Source organism: Haliotis cracherodii, unplaced genomic scaffold, assembly GCF_022045235.1.
Source record: "Haliotis cracherodii isolate W230 unplaced genomic scaffold, xgHalCrac1.p SCAF_3, whole genome shotgun sequence".
In the NCBI taxonomy this organism is placed as follows: Eukaryota; Metazoa; Mollusca; class Gastropoda; order Lepetellida; family Haliotidae; genus Haliotis; species Haliotis cracherodii.
Genome location: NW_027266286.1, coordinates 16213159 through 16228585, shown reverse-complemented (window position 1 = coordinate 16228585; position 15427 = coordinate 16213159). Strand labels below are relative to the sequence as shown.

The 15427-nt window shown below is 39.0% G+C and overlaps 2 protein-coding genes across 2 annotated transcripts in view; one reads left to right on the top strand and one right to left on the bottom strand.

The window, feature by feature from the left end:
* Positions 1-14654, bottom strand: part of LOC139474817 (Fanconi anemia core complex-associated protein 100-like) — a 59816-nt gene extending 45162 nt beyond the window's left edge. The window contains exons 1-3 of the mRNA XM_071257942.1: positions 14575-14654; positions 13584-13732; positions 11255-12183 (exon numbers count right to left, since the gene is read on the bottom strand). Of these exons, the coding sequence (XP_071114043.1) occupies positions 11255-12183; positions 13584-13732; positions 14575-14634 (1138 nt within the window). The 5' untranslated portion in view covers positions 14635-14654. The remainder of the gene's footprint in view (positions 1-11254; positions 12184-13583; positions 13733-14574) is intronic.
* LOC139474994 (serine/threonine-protein kinase pdik1l-B-like) lies at positions 3482-5818 on the top strand. Its single transcript, XM_071258200.1, has one exon. The coding sequence runs from the start codon at positions 3616-3618 to the stop codon at positions 4462-4464; it is 849 nt and encodes a 282-aa protein (XP_071114301.1). The 5' UTR covers positions 3482-3615; the 3' UTR covers positions 4465-5818.
* Positions 14655-15427: the final 773 nt, after the last annotated feature.

The following is a 15427-nucleotide window of genomic DNA, read 5'->3' as shown; positions in this document are numbered from 1 at the left end:
TATACATATGGCTCATATCCCACCATGAATTGCTTTTTAAGGAAATTAAAATACTCATTGTTAACATGGTCTTACAAACCAATATATCTTGGAAAAGTGAAGTAAATTAGAATGAGATGTAGATCTATAGACAGTGTAACAGAGTTGAGGCTTAGAAAACATACTGTACTTAACAGACATATCTTGATGTTATTGGCTTGAACATTGTACATAAATGTGGCATCGATCTATCACCAGCAGATGAACTTCATACACATGTTGCCAAATGAGGAAGCGTATGAGAGTTATCTCCCATAGCGCACTTATTTCTTTAGTATTGGTACGTTGTAACGGAGTTGAGTGCCTTTTGAGTGACATCTTTTTTTCCTCATTTATTTTTTTTCCAATTAGGTTTTAGATAATAATGATAGGATTCATGTAATTAATGGTTCATTTGAGAGTCTGAAAAACAAACTTTGTTACATTTTTATTATATTTAGATATAGTTTAGGTAATATTTTTTATTCTGGTCCAGCTGACAACCATGTTTAAAGTAAATCCAGAAAAATATTTGCTTTTAAACAAACAAATAATAACTTGAAAGTACATTTTTTTAGCATTTTACATTTGAAGAAAGGTAAGCTACCTATAAATAGTCTTGAAAAGGAAATCAAATATCTTAAAACACATTTCTGCAAACAAACTACTGATGTACAGGTCAAGTGGGAAATTGTTACGGTGTTGAGATTTTCACCCACAGGCGATCTAGACAATTTGGAATTATTGTTTATAATTCAAACCTCAAAATGTGGTAAAGTTCAAACTTCCATGAGAGATTTTTTGAAATGTGTATGTCTTGAATAAAGATTGAGTGGACGTATCTGTTTGCTCTGTCATCTGTCATGAGTTGCATAATTGAAGGGAAGTAACTCTTCCAGTAAGAAGCTGGTTTCAGTTATACGGAAATTTGTTTATACGGACGAATTGTGAAATGACGCAAGTGTCCGTATAAACGAGTCACGACTGTATTTGTTTTTGCATATAACAGATTATACTTACATATGTTACAGTCAGTGTCTATAATCAGAAAAATTCAGTCAATATGCATATTGACTGATTCACTCAGGCAATGTTTATTTTTCTTAAATTTTCAGACTGACTGAAATGAATTAGACTTCATTATTTAATCTCCTTATTTTAATTTGGATCTATTTTGATCTCATGTAAGAAATGAAAAATGTTTTCACAAAGAAATCATTGATTCACCAAACATGAAAGAATACCAGAATCCTTTTTTTAAATGTTTATATTGATGTCTTTATTGACATAACATTCACTTCAGTAACAGATAATGACTGCTAAAAAGTCATGCATGTGTAATCAAATACTAGTACACATGCACAAGTATGCCAAGATATTAAATAAAATAATAACAGCCATTGTGCAATGCAGATATCTGTTGGTGTGAAGAGAAAATAGAATAACATTTATTATTTGTTTATGTGGGATTTTGAAACATCAGTTTAGAAAAAGGAAACATAAAAAGCAAGGCCTAATGAAAATAAGAATGAGCTTCATCTGTGTTACAATCATCTGATTATTGTCAATGCAAACTGGATGTAGACACAGCAATTTTAATACAATCAACATTATAGAGATTGAAAGGTAGAATGAATATATTGTTTTAATTTATAAAAATTGTAGGAGGTATAAGTACTCTAATAAGTGCCCAAGGCAATATTTGCTAATATATTGGCTAGTGAATAATCCCAATTAGCACCCTTTCCATTGATCAATGGTGTGTTATATGCACCCTTAATTATGGGCAATTAAATTCTGGAAAAATATATCTTTCGTTCATAAACACTTGAGGTTGTCAGCATAAACCACGAAATATATCTTTCAACTTTTTTCACCAAAATAATATTCTAATAAGAGCCCCCTACTTCTAATTTTGAGAGCGCCCTGGGCGCTTATTATGTCAAATACGGTACTGCAAATATTTCGTAATTTGACTCGCATTTAAAATGGGTGGATGGCAAATCTGACACCATGAACATGTATTTCTTTAGATACAAATGTAACATAAAGATCTGAACGGTTTCCATGTTATGATCTAGGATAAATCATATAAAGGTATTATTCTCTTCATAACAAACAAATGTATACAATGTATCTGTTTTGTTATAGGGTGGGGATATCTGTTTGCATGTTACGGTCAAGGTTCTAACTTCTTTGGGAGTGCCAGACAGGTGAACAGAAGGGCTAGTCCTTGTAGCATATGTGCATTCCTCTCCTTATACTCTCAATTGAACACATGGAGAATGCTTCCAACCAAATATGGTTGATATCTATCTCTTAGTTCCAGAGAAGTTGCTTACAGCAATATAGCCAAATTACCCCTATTTGGCCCCGTCCCTCAGCCCCTTGGGGGGGTCAGTTCCACCATTTGTACAATTTTGAATCCCCACCACCTAGGGATGCTTCCAGTCAAATTTCGTTAATTTCCTGTTAGTGGTTCAGAAGAAGAAGTCATTTGAATAAATTGTTGACACATGGACAACAGAAAATGGACGACAGACGGACAGACAGCGGACACCACAGTATGGCATAAGCTCACCTTGGTCTTTCGGACCCGGTGAGCTAATAATATGTAGGGTCCTCTGTGTCTGAAAAAATGTATAATTTTCTACTTTGTAAAATCTAAAAAAGGCCAAAATGATATATATTTTTCATTTATCATATTAAAATATAATCATGGTAGTATCTGGCAAAAAACAGCCACCATTCATCCATAAAATCCTTTTATACAACATGCACTAATTTAACCTTGAATATCAAAACAGATTTCAGTGATTCCATTTCTATTATTTTGAACATTGTATGTTCAAAATATCTAGTTGATGACATAATTTTACAGTGCCTGTTTCTCTTACAATTTCTTGAAAATATTTCTCACTTCCCTCAGTTATATATCTGATAAATACTTACATGTGTTGCTGTAAATACCAGTATTCACAACATTGAGGCTACTGGCAACTTTATGTTGCATAAGACCTTCACATTTCATATACATTGAGTGAGTATGGTTTTACGCCGCTTTTAGCAATATTCCAGCAATATCACGGCGGGGGACACCAGAAATGGGCTTCACACAATGTACCCATGTGGGGAATCGAACCCGGGTCTTCGGCGTGACAAGCAAATGCTTTAACCACTAGGCTACCAAACCGCTCCTCATTTCATGCACCGCATCGCCTAACCGCTGTACATACTGAAATGCATGCATATGATGTAGGCCGCTCGGCTACAACATAGATATAGGAACGTAAAAAAAATCTACTTCATTTTTAAAAGTGTGATATTCAAACATCTAGGGCAACACTTTCAAAAAAAGATCGCTCATTGTCATTTTCCTAGAAAAAATTTTCCTTGCCAATAGCTACTTTCACTATGAGTTCTGAATATTCTCAATTACATCCACTAGGCCGTGAACTTGTGCTATTCAAAGCTAGACAATAGCAACCAGGTTTCGTTCTACATTGCACTCCCTGTACCAAATTAGATACAACCTGGTGAACACCCACCTCACAACACGTCAGAGCAACATCCGTGTTCATCGAGGAGCAACTCAAAATGATGGCTGCATGTAATCCAGTGCCTCAAATACTTGGAGAAGGTACATTTGGTGTTGTGTCCTTGGAGATGATTGATGGTAAACCATATGCTGTGAAGAAACTGAAGAGAGGGCTCAACCTAGATGAAGAAGCTCTTCAAAAGGAAATAAAGGTACTAAAAACGTGCCCTAACCACCCTAATATTGTGGAGTTGATCAATGCGTGGAAGACTCAAGATGATGAAATCAATATTCAAATGGAGTACTGTGACCTAGGGACTCTGAATGACTACATGATAGTTAACAGACCAAACAAGGGAACTGTGAACAGTTTCATGCTTGACATGGCTCAGGGTATTCACCACCTCCACAGAAACAACATCGTCCACAGAGACATCAAACCCGACAACATTCTGCTGGCAGCACGACCTGGTAATGTCCCCATCTGCAAGATAGCTGATTTTGGATTTGCTCGATTCACCTTTTCTACATCTGGTAACACGGCAACAATGTCCTCCACCTACTATTTGAATACAGGTTTTGGCACCCCACTTTTTATGGCTCCTGAGGTTGACTCTGGTCACTATACCAAAGCATGTGATATTTTCTCTCTTGGGATGGTCTTCTATGCCATACATTCCTTGCAAACTCGCAAGGATGGCAGTAAAACTTTTCTGTTTCCAGTCACCCGACTTGAAAGGCTATTCAAAGATGCTCCCCAGGAAGAAATCAATTCCGCAGTCACTACACATGTGACTAACATAGAGAAAGCCAACCTACTGATGTCCATGCTGGCACTGGCTCCGCAGTGCCGACCTGGAGCCAACAGTGTAGGGTCTCTTATCAGTGCACAATATGAAAGATGGTAGTATTGCACTAAATCTTAATCTATCTTGTTACTTCATAACTTGGTAAAACACCACATTCATTTTGAATATATCAGTTAGAGTAATATATTAAAAACCTTCAATTTGAAAACCTGTTTTGTAACAATCCCTGTAAATTGTTTAAAACAAAATGAAAAGAAGTAAACATATGTGTTACAAATATGTAACTGTTGGTAAATGAATTTCGCCATCGGCTGATATGCAATGGTTTTATCTACCAGTTGTAATATGTGTATTAGCTTAATTTCAATAGCGTTAATTGAAGTTTTTGTTGAGTATTTCATGTCCTAGGGATTTCATTTGTCTGCGTAGTTCTGATTATCTAATGTGTATTTTACTCATATATGCAGCTCATGGTTTACACATATTTTTGTTTCATCACATTCACTGTAGAATGAAATGTGGATTGGTAAACAAGCAACAATGCTTATATCAATACCTCTCCCGATGAGTACATATATTTATCATATAATGGGTAGGTTTCTCGGCAGGATAAAGCCAACGGATAAAAACGATATCCGTTGGGGTCATATGCGGATAGAGATGCAAATATCAAAGGTCAAGTAGGACTACTTTCACTGTTTGTAAACAAACATGGCGTCGCCCTCGTCATTCGGCGATCGAGTCAGAATTAACCATCGGGAATCTTGATAAACTACAGGGATAATTGCTATCATTATCAAAAGAACAGTCTAATATACTGAGAATCAGTGTCTAACTGTGACGTAGCTAAGGCATTTTATAAGGTTTGGCAACTTTGGAGATATACATTTTGAAACAATTTTGCGAGGGCACGAGGCCTAGCCAAGCGGGATCAGTAGCCATATCTGTGCTTGTAGAACTCGGCGGCTTATAACCTTCTCCACATATTAAAATAGTTGGATTGGGCCGAACTATGTTTGAATTATTACCTTGTTTCGTTTTGTCGCTGTGTGTACATCTGACTACACTTCTTAACGTAATGACAGGACAGACCGACTGTCAACAATGTCTGACCGTGGCCGTGACGTCCCATAGACTAGGGTTAGAGTAGCTTCCCTTTGACAAAGGGCAGTTACTCTAGCGGACAGACCGATGGATTGCCGCGAAAGGCAATTAAAAACAACTGTTGTTTTGCGTATATGTTGCTTCGCCACTGTATAAGAAACAGATTTCAGTTGGAACTATATTGGCTACTGTCACTGTCCGACTGACACATCACTTACCCTGTGACGTAATAAATATTAATGCGCGCATTCCAGGAAAACTCGCAATGTTTCGATAATGTTTGTGAGAGAGGGAAAGCGATTTTGAAGCACAGAATTAAAGAATGACATTATATGATAAAAAGGTTATCACGCTTGCGTGATAACCTCTATATACATTGGCAGTCTTTATACATGAATAAAAAATACAAATAGCATGTCACAATATAATAGAAAGGCATAATTAATGTACGTAGTTACTGGATACAGTTATCTTGTCTTGTATTTTAGCAATAGTATTTAATAAGATGGCAATTCAGGCAAGAAAGGTGTTCATGGTCCTGTTGAGCAGTATACATTCCTTGAAACCCATCTTCGCGAGGCAAGTCAGTTAACTGACAATTAAAGTCCAGTTTCCACCCTTGTCGATCAAGGCTGGTATTAAGGAGTTACATTTTGGCGGGACTAACGAGTCCATGCATAGTCTAACCACAATCACGCAACACAATCGAAATCCAGATCGTAAACTGTCATGCAGATTTTCGTTGATTGCAGGATTTGCAAAGCATGTGTACTGCCAACTTGTCAACAGATACTTTCCAAATCTTTTCATGTTTTTAATCAAGGTGCTCACATGATTTGATGCTCTTCACGATGTAAGACCCGTTTTATCATAATATAGATCTTCATTATCGATCAGATCGTCTTGACTGGGCACCATCATTTTGTTTGAAGCAAATGCAAGTGATACGAGAGGTTGAATCTGATTGGTCCATAGGAGAGGCATAGAAGGGTCACAACTTGCAATAGCCACTCGTGACTCTACGATCGAGCCCAAGAATTCCATCATAGTTTAGCAAGGGTGGAAACTGGACTTTTAAAGTCAGTTAACTCCCTTGCCTCGGGAAGATGTGGAAACCATACTCGCCTCACTTTTACTTCAAATAATTTGATGCAGAGACAACAGTTACATCAATGCTTTTATCCAGGGCAGACAGTTTGGGCTCAGTGACATAGAACCACGTAGGCGTCTTTTAAATGTAAAGTTATCAACTTCAAATAATGGGGTGTTAGGCGACTGTGGTCGATATTCTATACAGCTGCTTGATGTTTTGAAATGTGTCAAATATTGTCTCATATCAATATGCAGGAATCTCAGACTCTCTTTTACCCAAAAAATGTTATAATATGTTGCAGTTGTACCATGAACAAGGCAACATAAATTGGGTAACAAAACTTAAAAATGTTAATTTTAGATTCAGATTTTTTTATGTCTTGCACTTTCAAACATGTGGTAATAAAACCATACTTTTAAATATGTTATGTCAGCGATTTTCAGTCTGGCATAGTAATTTATCTGAATTTAACAAAATGGCTTATTATGCACAGTTTAAAACATCCATTTCATGTGAGAACTATTTGAGTAGTATTACTGCAAATTAATTAAGGACCACAATTGAATGTGGGCAACATTTTAAAATTCCTCGTGAATTTAGAATATGTAAAGTTTATAACTTATATCAGATTGAAAATGAATATCACTTTTTGTTAATTTGTCCAGTTTATAGATATCTCAGGCAAAGCTACATAAAGTCTAAATTTTACATCTTTCCAAATATTCTAAAGTTTATACACTACTGTCATCGCAAGATCCTATTCTCAATATGAATAAAGCAATGTACTTGTTTTATGCCAATTCTTTAAGAACACAAATACTCCAACTTTGATAATATGCAATTATGTGAAAACTGCTTCTGTTAATCAAAATCAAAGAATTATGTCGTATTTTGTCCTGTTTTACACCTATATTGTAGTTTGTACAAAAAGGCCCATGGCCTACAAGTACTGAATAAAGTGTGTGTATTCCACTGGTATTCCTCATCAAGTTATAATTTCCTTATAACAGCCCTGATGAACGGGGACCGTGTAAGGTTCGGATCGAAGGAAGATTTCACAGAAGGCAGTGGGATAAGCTTTGCGAGTTTAAGGACATCCAAGATCCACAGGATCCAATTCTAGGGGAGTAGAGTGGTTTCTCCTCAGCCTTAGAGGTAGCAACACTAGGCGCCAAAACACAAGAGGAGACTCTCAATGAAGAACATACAGACTTGGAAACCCTGTCATGAATGAATGGGATTTTGAACACTGAGCAAGAGAGCCAGAGGCATAATCAACCTGAGATGCCTGATCAGGCGTGATGGGCTACTGTGGTACCGAAATGACACCTCACTAGTAGTGGGACGATACACCAATGTAAATCCCGATTTCTAACTTCTCGATGCAAGTATTGATCACAATCACACACAAAAAATTAAAAAGTATCCATTCTTATCTTAAATGTATTTTTCAATAAATGGTACACCAAACACTAATTACTAGTGAAAATGAGTAGTGAATGCGTAAATAATTTCATCCATTGCGCCATACTTGACACTGCCACTGGAAATCGTTAGTGTGCCAGGTATTTGGCCATCATGTCTATGAAAAACATGGCTCACGCACCACAGAAAAGTGCACATGCAAGTATCGTGATACGTATCGGGTCGTGAGCAACATATCATGATACGTATCAGATCGCACAGTTGGTGTATCGTCCCAGCACTAAATCTGAGGAGAGGTCACCAGTGGCGAGCCGACCCGAGGTGAGGATAACAAAGGCAGAGTCTGCGATAGCTGCACCCGAGAAGAGGGAACAGGCGCCAACTAAGGAGGCAATGGTGGCACCTAAGATGGCAAAAGCAGCGCCTGAGGCAATGGTGGCGGAAGAGCGTGCACTTGCTGTGAGTAAAACGAAGAGGCCAGGTTGAGGGCACCTGGAATGGCTGGTGTACAGGGGGATAACCCAACATCCAAGGCTGATAACCCTGTAATGGAGGGGAACGACAATGGAAGTTTGTTGAGGTGCATGGAGAAATGCCTGAGGTGGCGCCCGCGCTATGTGAGGAGGCGCCGGGGTTGGGGGCAGAAAGGATGGCATGTATCGCTAGGTGCATGGAATACATCTGATGGCTCCTGGAGGACTGTCACGATGGGATGTGGGGCAGGGCTTGCCAATAACCATCAGTGGCAGATGACATTATGTGAGGAGATGTCGCTGCTGAAGAGGCGCACGTAGTTGTGGCAGACGCCATCATAGTATCCGTCAGACAAGTTCCGGAGCAAACAGATAGGTGTGTGTGTGTGAGCGCGCGTGCGCGCGTGCGTGCGTGGGCACCTGGAATGGCTGAAGGAGCGAAACGTGAGTGCACACGTGTGTGCAAGTGTGACCGTGTAACTGGGGACAAGGACGATCCACCCAATGACAAGCCCAATCCGTTGTTGAGGCGGTGGTGGTGACAGTCGCAGATTTATGAGAGGGGCTTGAAGTCTGGCGCTGTAGTTATTGGTTAGCCCTTTTGCGGAGTTTAGCTAGGTAAACGTTGAAAAGGTCGGAGGATAAGTGGGCGCAAGCAGAGCATCGCTTGTCCAAGCAGCAGTGGACCTTGACCTTGAAGTCAGGGCAAAGGCTGTGGAAAGCCAATTTCTTCTCATGGCAGTCCACACACTTTTGAAAAGAGGGCGAAGGTCATCGTCAACACAGCCGTTCGCGTAAAAACAAGGGAGGTAGAAACACGCGAAAAATGGAAACCAAAACAGAGTGTTCACAATGTTCTACACTGTTATGTATTCGAAGCGAGAAGGAATATTGCATACTGATGTGGGGGAATAATTTAAAAAATATAACACCTGCAAAAGTAGCTTTGATCTTTGGTAATCTTAACAGGGTGTCACCAAACTTTACAAACGCAGTTGAGGCCCCTTGTTTGCCACTCTCAGTAATTTCATGGCGCAAAACTTTCCAGAATTACAGTATTTATCAGCATGTGCAGTGTACATGCAGTACCTGCGTGAACTGAAAGAACCAAGAGTCATCAGGAGATGACATATCCCCCCATTCTGGTGCAATTAGGAAAAGGTGTTTGGCTACTTATAACCCACTTTTGGTTCATTGCCGTTGGATACCTTCAGTTCAGTGAAGGAAAAAATAATGCTGTTCAGTACTTTTTTCAAAATCCCAAATCATCAAAAGACACCAATTCACCAATAGGCTGACCTGTATAACAAGTTTCATCTGGAAATATTGAACAGTTTTGGAGTTCTGCTCTGGAAATGGAAAAAATAGTTTTCATCATGAAAAAGCATGAAAACAAAAGAAAATAAAAAAATAATAAAAATCTCAAATCATCAAAAGGCACCACTAGACCGTTTTTCAAACTTGGGGCATAAAAACATGCAGATGTAGTATATATAGCACTATTGACCAAGTTCACTGCCAATATATCAGCTCACAGTCACATGACTGCCAATTCTTACCAGGATTGTAGTTCCCTCGCCACACCGAAGATCCGGGTTCGACTCCCCTACATGGGTACAATGTGTGAAGCCCATTTCTGGAGTCCCCTGCTGTGATATTGCTGGAATATTGCTAAATGCAGCGTAAAAACCATAATCACTCACGCTTCCAGGATTGAAACTATGTGTTCAAAACTCAATCATACTATTTATTGCTAGCAAAAAGGATATTGCTTGGAAAGGGGCACTTTGCAAGTTTTGTCATAACTGTTAGTTACCTTTATTGCCCTTTCCACTCCTTCTCTCACACAACTTGTTACAGTTCACACCACTGACAGTTCATGTCAAATCCCCACCATTTGTAACCATGCTACTGCCTCCTGTTTTACCCATCAAACCCCTGAGCTTCCACTCTTGCATGTGCACTCGTAGTCAAGTTCAGAGGTCACTTCCAGTACACTCGAATGTAAACATCACACAACGTAGTTAGGACTGACATGTTATCAATTACTGTAACTAATATTCCTGATGAGCAGAATGTCTTATTTTCACTTTTTAGGTATACATGCAGCTATCTTCTTTAATTAATCATCACAATATTTTGTGACCCATAGCATAACAATAAAAAAAATGACTGGTACCAATTACAGTCAAGTCCCGTTAATCCGACATGGCTGGTTGCACATGATTATGTCGGATTAACAAGTATGTCGGATAAACGAAAATAAGTAGTACCAACATTCATAGGTCATAGTTCGCGAAAGGCTCTTCTGACGTGACCTGTAATGGGATGTCCTCGGCGATAGTGAGAACTTGAATCTGATTTTAACGGGATTGAGGTAATCTTAGCACGTGATTAAACCTGTTTTCTTCATTTAAAGCATTAATTGTCTATTGTTAAGCTTTGTAATATGCAGCTACCAGCCAACTCGTCTCGCATCAAAACACTGGCTGTGTACTCGCGGACAGATGACCACAGAGTAAGCTGATCATTGTGTCGGATCAACGAGAGTGATGATTTCAGTAATTCGTTGCAAATTAGGTGTGTCCGAGTTGGAGTGCGAGACTGTCGGATTAACAGGTCTACATAGCACTGATTTAATTGGTTCCCATCATTAGTGTCGCATAAAGCTGATTGTCAGATTAACGAGTGTCGGATTAACGAGACTTGACTGTAAATTCAATTCTATAAAAGTTGTGCAAAATATATAAAAAATATTCTAAAGTATTAACGTATTTTTCAATGGTACATTTACCTGATGCATCCAGACTCTCTCCATCAACTACAAGTCCATTCACAAACGTCTGATGAAGTAACTCAGACTCAAGGTCCACTGAGTTACCTCCCTTTGGTGGATTGTTGCACCTGGTGAAAACATGCTTGTAGATCTGTTTGCCAGTACTGTGATAGACCATAGACTCAAATGCATCGCAACACACAACAGGACCAGGAAGGGAAATAATATCATACAAAACACCACCATCGGGTTGTTTAATGTGTACCAAAACTGTCTTCCCAGTCGAAGAACAGACCAAAAGTCCCTCGGAACATTTTGAACCCTGAGGCTGAAGAGCAGTAAAGGGGAGATCACTCCCTTCATCTTTTGGTTTAACTTGCAATTTTGTAATGCTTTCAACTGATCCTTCAATATCACATAGAATTTCCCATAACTCTCCTGACAAAAGCGTCTTCATCTGATGGCAAAAGACACAGCCATTTAATGTGAACAGGATTATTGGTGAATGAAGTAGTGCCGCTTCTGTTTTGAACAAGGCTGTGAATAATATCTGATGCAACTGTATGACATCTGTAGACATCCATTTATCCTGATCTTCACCACTGCAAACAAGCACATGGAGTCCCAGCTTGTCTGCTTGTGAATCAAATTGTAATGTTGGACACTTTATTTCAAGCGTTGGATTGTTGTTGCTTTGGTCATGGTTTTGAAAGCTATCCAGCTCATAAACCTTGACTTTTCTTACTGGGTCTGTTGATAATGTCAATAGGAGGCTCCGCACAACTTCAATACATTTGATTGGAGAGTCACTTTGCAGAAATAGGTGTTCCGAGTTGAGGTGGATCACACTGTCACAGATGGGGACAATGGTAATTTCTTCATCTTCTTCCTTGTCGAGAAGTTCTGAAAATATTGTTTGGTTTCCTTCTTTGGGCTTTTCCTCATCACTGAAATATAAAAGTTATTTATGGGTGAGGTGAAATGGGGTTTTACGTTGTGTCCAAGATTATGTACTTATATGTGTGTGTGGGTACTTGTTCTAGTCTGTAATAATGTTGATTTATAATAGTGCTAGCCCACTGAGATACCATATGCTGCAGTTTCACATGAATACCCTACTCAGACACAGTACACTGACTCCGAGTCGACCAGTCTTTGTTTTAGCCCCTTAATGCAGAGTGCCAGACAGAGTAACAACAAGTACCATCTTTTAACGTCTTTTGGTATGACGTGGCCGGGGATCAAACCCTGGACCTTCCTCTCTCAGGGTGGATGCTCTACCACAAGACCATGGAGGTGGTCAGTTATTTATGGAGAGTGACTGAGAGCAACCCTTGGCTTCCATCGTGGCACCCTGTTGTAATTCCTGAAAATGGAGGGCATGGACGGTTTTACCCCACTTTTAGTGACATTCCTCGAGAAATGGCCTTCGCACATTGTACCCATGTGGGGAATCAAACCCGGGCCTTCAATGTGAAGAGAAAACACATAACCACCAAGCTACCCAGTTGCACAGTGGAGGAACCTTCCATGTTGATTTACAATGAGACACTGTGTCTGAGTAGGGCAGTCATGTTAAACAATGGCATGGTATCTCAGTGGGCTAGCACTATAAAATTGGCAGTAGTCTGGACAAGTACAAGCAGCCACCCACACCCATGTCACTATATAAGTGCAATAATCTTGGATGTGACGTTTCACCTCATGTTATCAAGGGAAACACAATCTGCAACATGACAGCTGAGGAGAGTTATTTCCCCTTTGTCTACCAGGCATTTCAACAGTAGAAAAAATAAAGGGTAAAATTTGTGGAAAACAGGAAACAATGATGTATACAAGTATTACAATCATTTCAATAATACAAGGTATTTTGGTTTTATTAGGGGGGGGGGGGGGGGGGGTCATGTCATTTCAAAAGGGGTGTGGCATCCCTCCCTGGGTCCGCCACTACATGTAGCATCTCATACCAGTGTTCCCGTTTACCAGTAATTACCAGTTTTCACTGGTTAAATTGGACTGGCAAATACAAAACCTTATAAATCTTTTGTGGTAAACAAAACATCAGCAATATTCACTTAAGGATTGAAGTTGCATTTGTTGACATTCATCAGCTGATGAAGACAGTGCCTCACGTGAGCAAATTCCATGATGTGCGAAGTTCAGAGATGACATCATTGCATTGAACATGATGTTGAATGAATTAAAACCAGGTAATTTTCAAATGTGTTTTTATTTGTTGAAAGTTGGGACTGACAAAAACTGGAGGGGACAGGCAATTGTTCGAGTTGCCAGTCCACCAGGACTTTTAAAAGCCAGCGGGAACACTGCATTCACATGTGGTACTGACCTTATGTCCTCTGAGGGTGTGTCAGTGTCAGGTACATCTATGAGATAGACCTTGTGAGTTTGAGTCAGTATGAGAACCCGCCACACAGATGATGCGTGTCGGCTACATACAGAGAAGTCTGTGAAGTCATCACCAGATTTGATGATTACCTGTTGAACAGATACATAGATTCTATCACAATAACATCTTTAACCTTACAAAATCAATTAGAAAAAAACCTGTAATCATTCATAGCGTAGTTTGAGAGACAGGCTTGGAGATCCCGATTCAAATTACAGATGTAATTCATTTTTGGTCTTATATCAACAACGGACCTGTATATTATCATATAGGTCTGAGTGTCAATGTAGTTATAGCCCAGTCTAAATTTACAAAAATATATCAACAATTAAGAAGCTGTATTTGTGTTAAATATGTGAACCTGGATCTTCTGTTTCTAATTTTGTTCAACTTTATTTCAAGTGATTATTGTTTCTCAAACAAAAATCATTTCACATTGTTTTCTTTATTTTACAAGCTACATCTAGATATTTTAATTACCACTGAGCAAGAAAATATGGACTCAAGATTGTCCTGGCACTATTAAAATTAAGCACAAAGACCGCACATATGAGAATATAAGGGTGCCAACCTCTTTTAGGTACGCGGGTGATGAGCCCTGTCTTTCGCTCTAGCTGGTAATCCGCTCTTTGACACTGTCCGATTGTGTTATACGGACTGGGCTACAGTGTGGGACTGGGAGGATGTCGCTGTTAGACACCTCCTCAGCCACTTGATGTGCTGACAATAACAATACAGGATGAAGTATATTGTGTGTTACTGAGTTTAGTATCACGGTGCACAGGTGAATGCCTTCAATCGGCACTGCACTCAGTGTTATTTTTGTAAATAGTGGGTGTGGCCATATTTGATTCATATTCCACGTTTTGATTTGTTTGATTGTGTTATTCATGTGTGGCAATTCGTCAGGCTTTCTTACAACACCAGTTACCTTCCTCTTGCATCCTGCGTATAAATGCAGAAACCGTTTATGAATGACAAATCCTCGCATTTTAGTTTCAGTCAAATTCTCGAAACTCAGCAATTCAAGCCCATTTTCCCGCCATCTTTCACTAGAGTTGCCCCCCTTTCCGTGGAGAAGTCATTGTGTACAAACACGAGCTCACTCTAATATACCGCAGACTGCATTGACATTGAAAAGGGAACCAGTGAACTAGGATTTAAGTTGTCTTACGGAATATGACACATTTGTCTTTTCTGACAGTGAACACTTGCCATCTTATACGTCATAAAATATTTCAAACAATTACTTTCACTTAGTACAAAATGCGAAATCTCGCACGAAAGCGGATTAAGGATATAATGTTTTAGGCCAGTAGAAATATTGAAACACCTAGACATTTTTGATAAAAGACAAATTTTATGTTTAAATGAATCATATACATATTCTGTTATCGAAAAAAATGTCTAGGTGTAATTGAATTAGGGGATTTTCCTACTGGCCTAATTATCCCTTTATCAATAAACGAAACGCATGGTATACACTTTGTTGCCCGATCGAGCGAATATAATAACTTCGTTGTTATTCATAACTTAATAAAAACTGCAGAGAAGAAACAAGTTAGTCTTTTAGAATCCATTAAGTGAGACCTTTTTGAAAAGATAAATTATTCATAGAGTGTCCACATTGCATCAACAACGCTATATATAGAGAGAGAATCTCACCCGAGTGTCATTTGATATCAAATATATCAACACGAGTTGATAAAAGTGGAAAAACTCCGAGGCTTTCTCTCGCTTTCAGGCTTCAGTTTGTTTGTTGCTTTGTTGGTTTGTTTGTTTGC

Bases quoted from the DNA above. Each gene is read 5' to 3' on its own strand.
- LOC139474994 (XM_071258200.1), top strand. From the start codon at position 3,616: ATGATGGCTGCATGTAATCCAGTGCCTCAAATACTTGGAGAAGGTACA.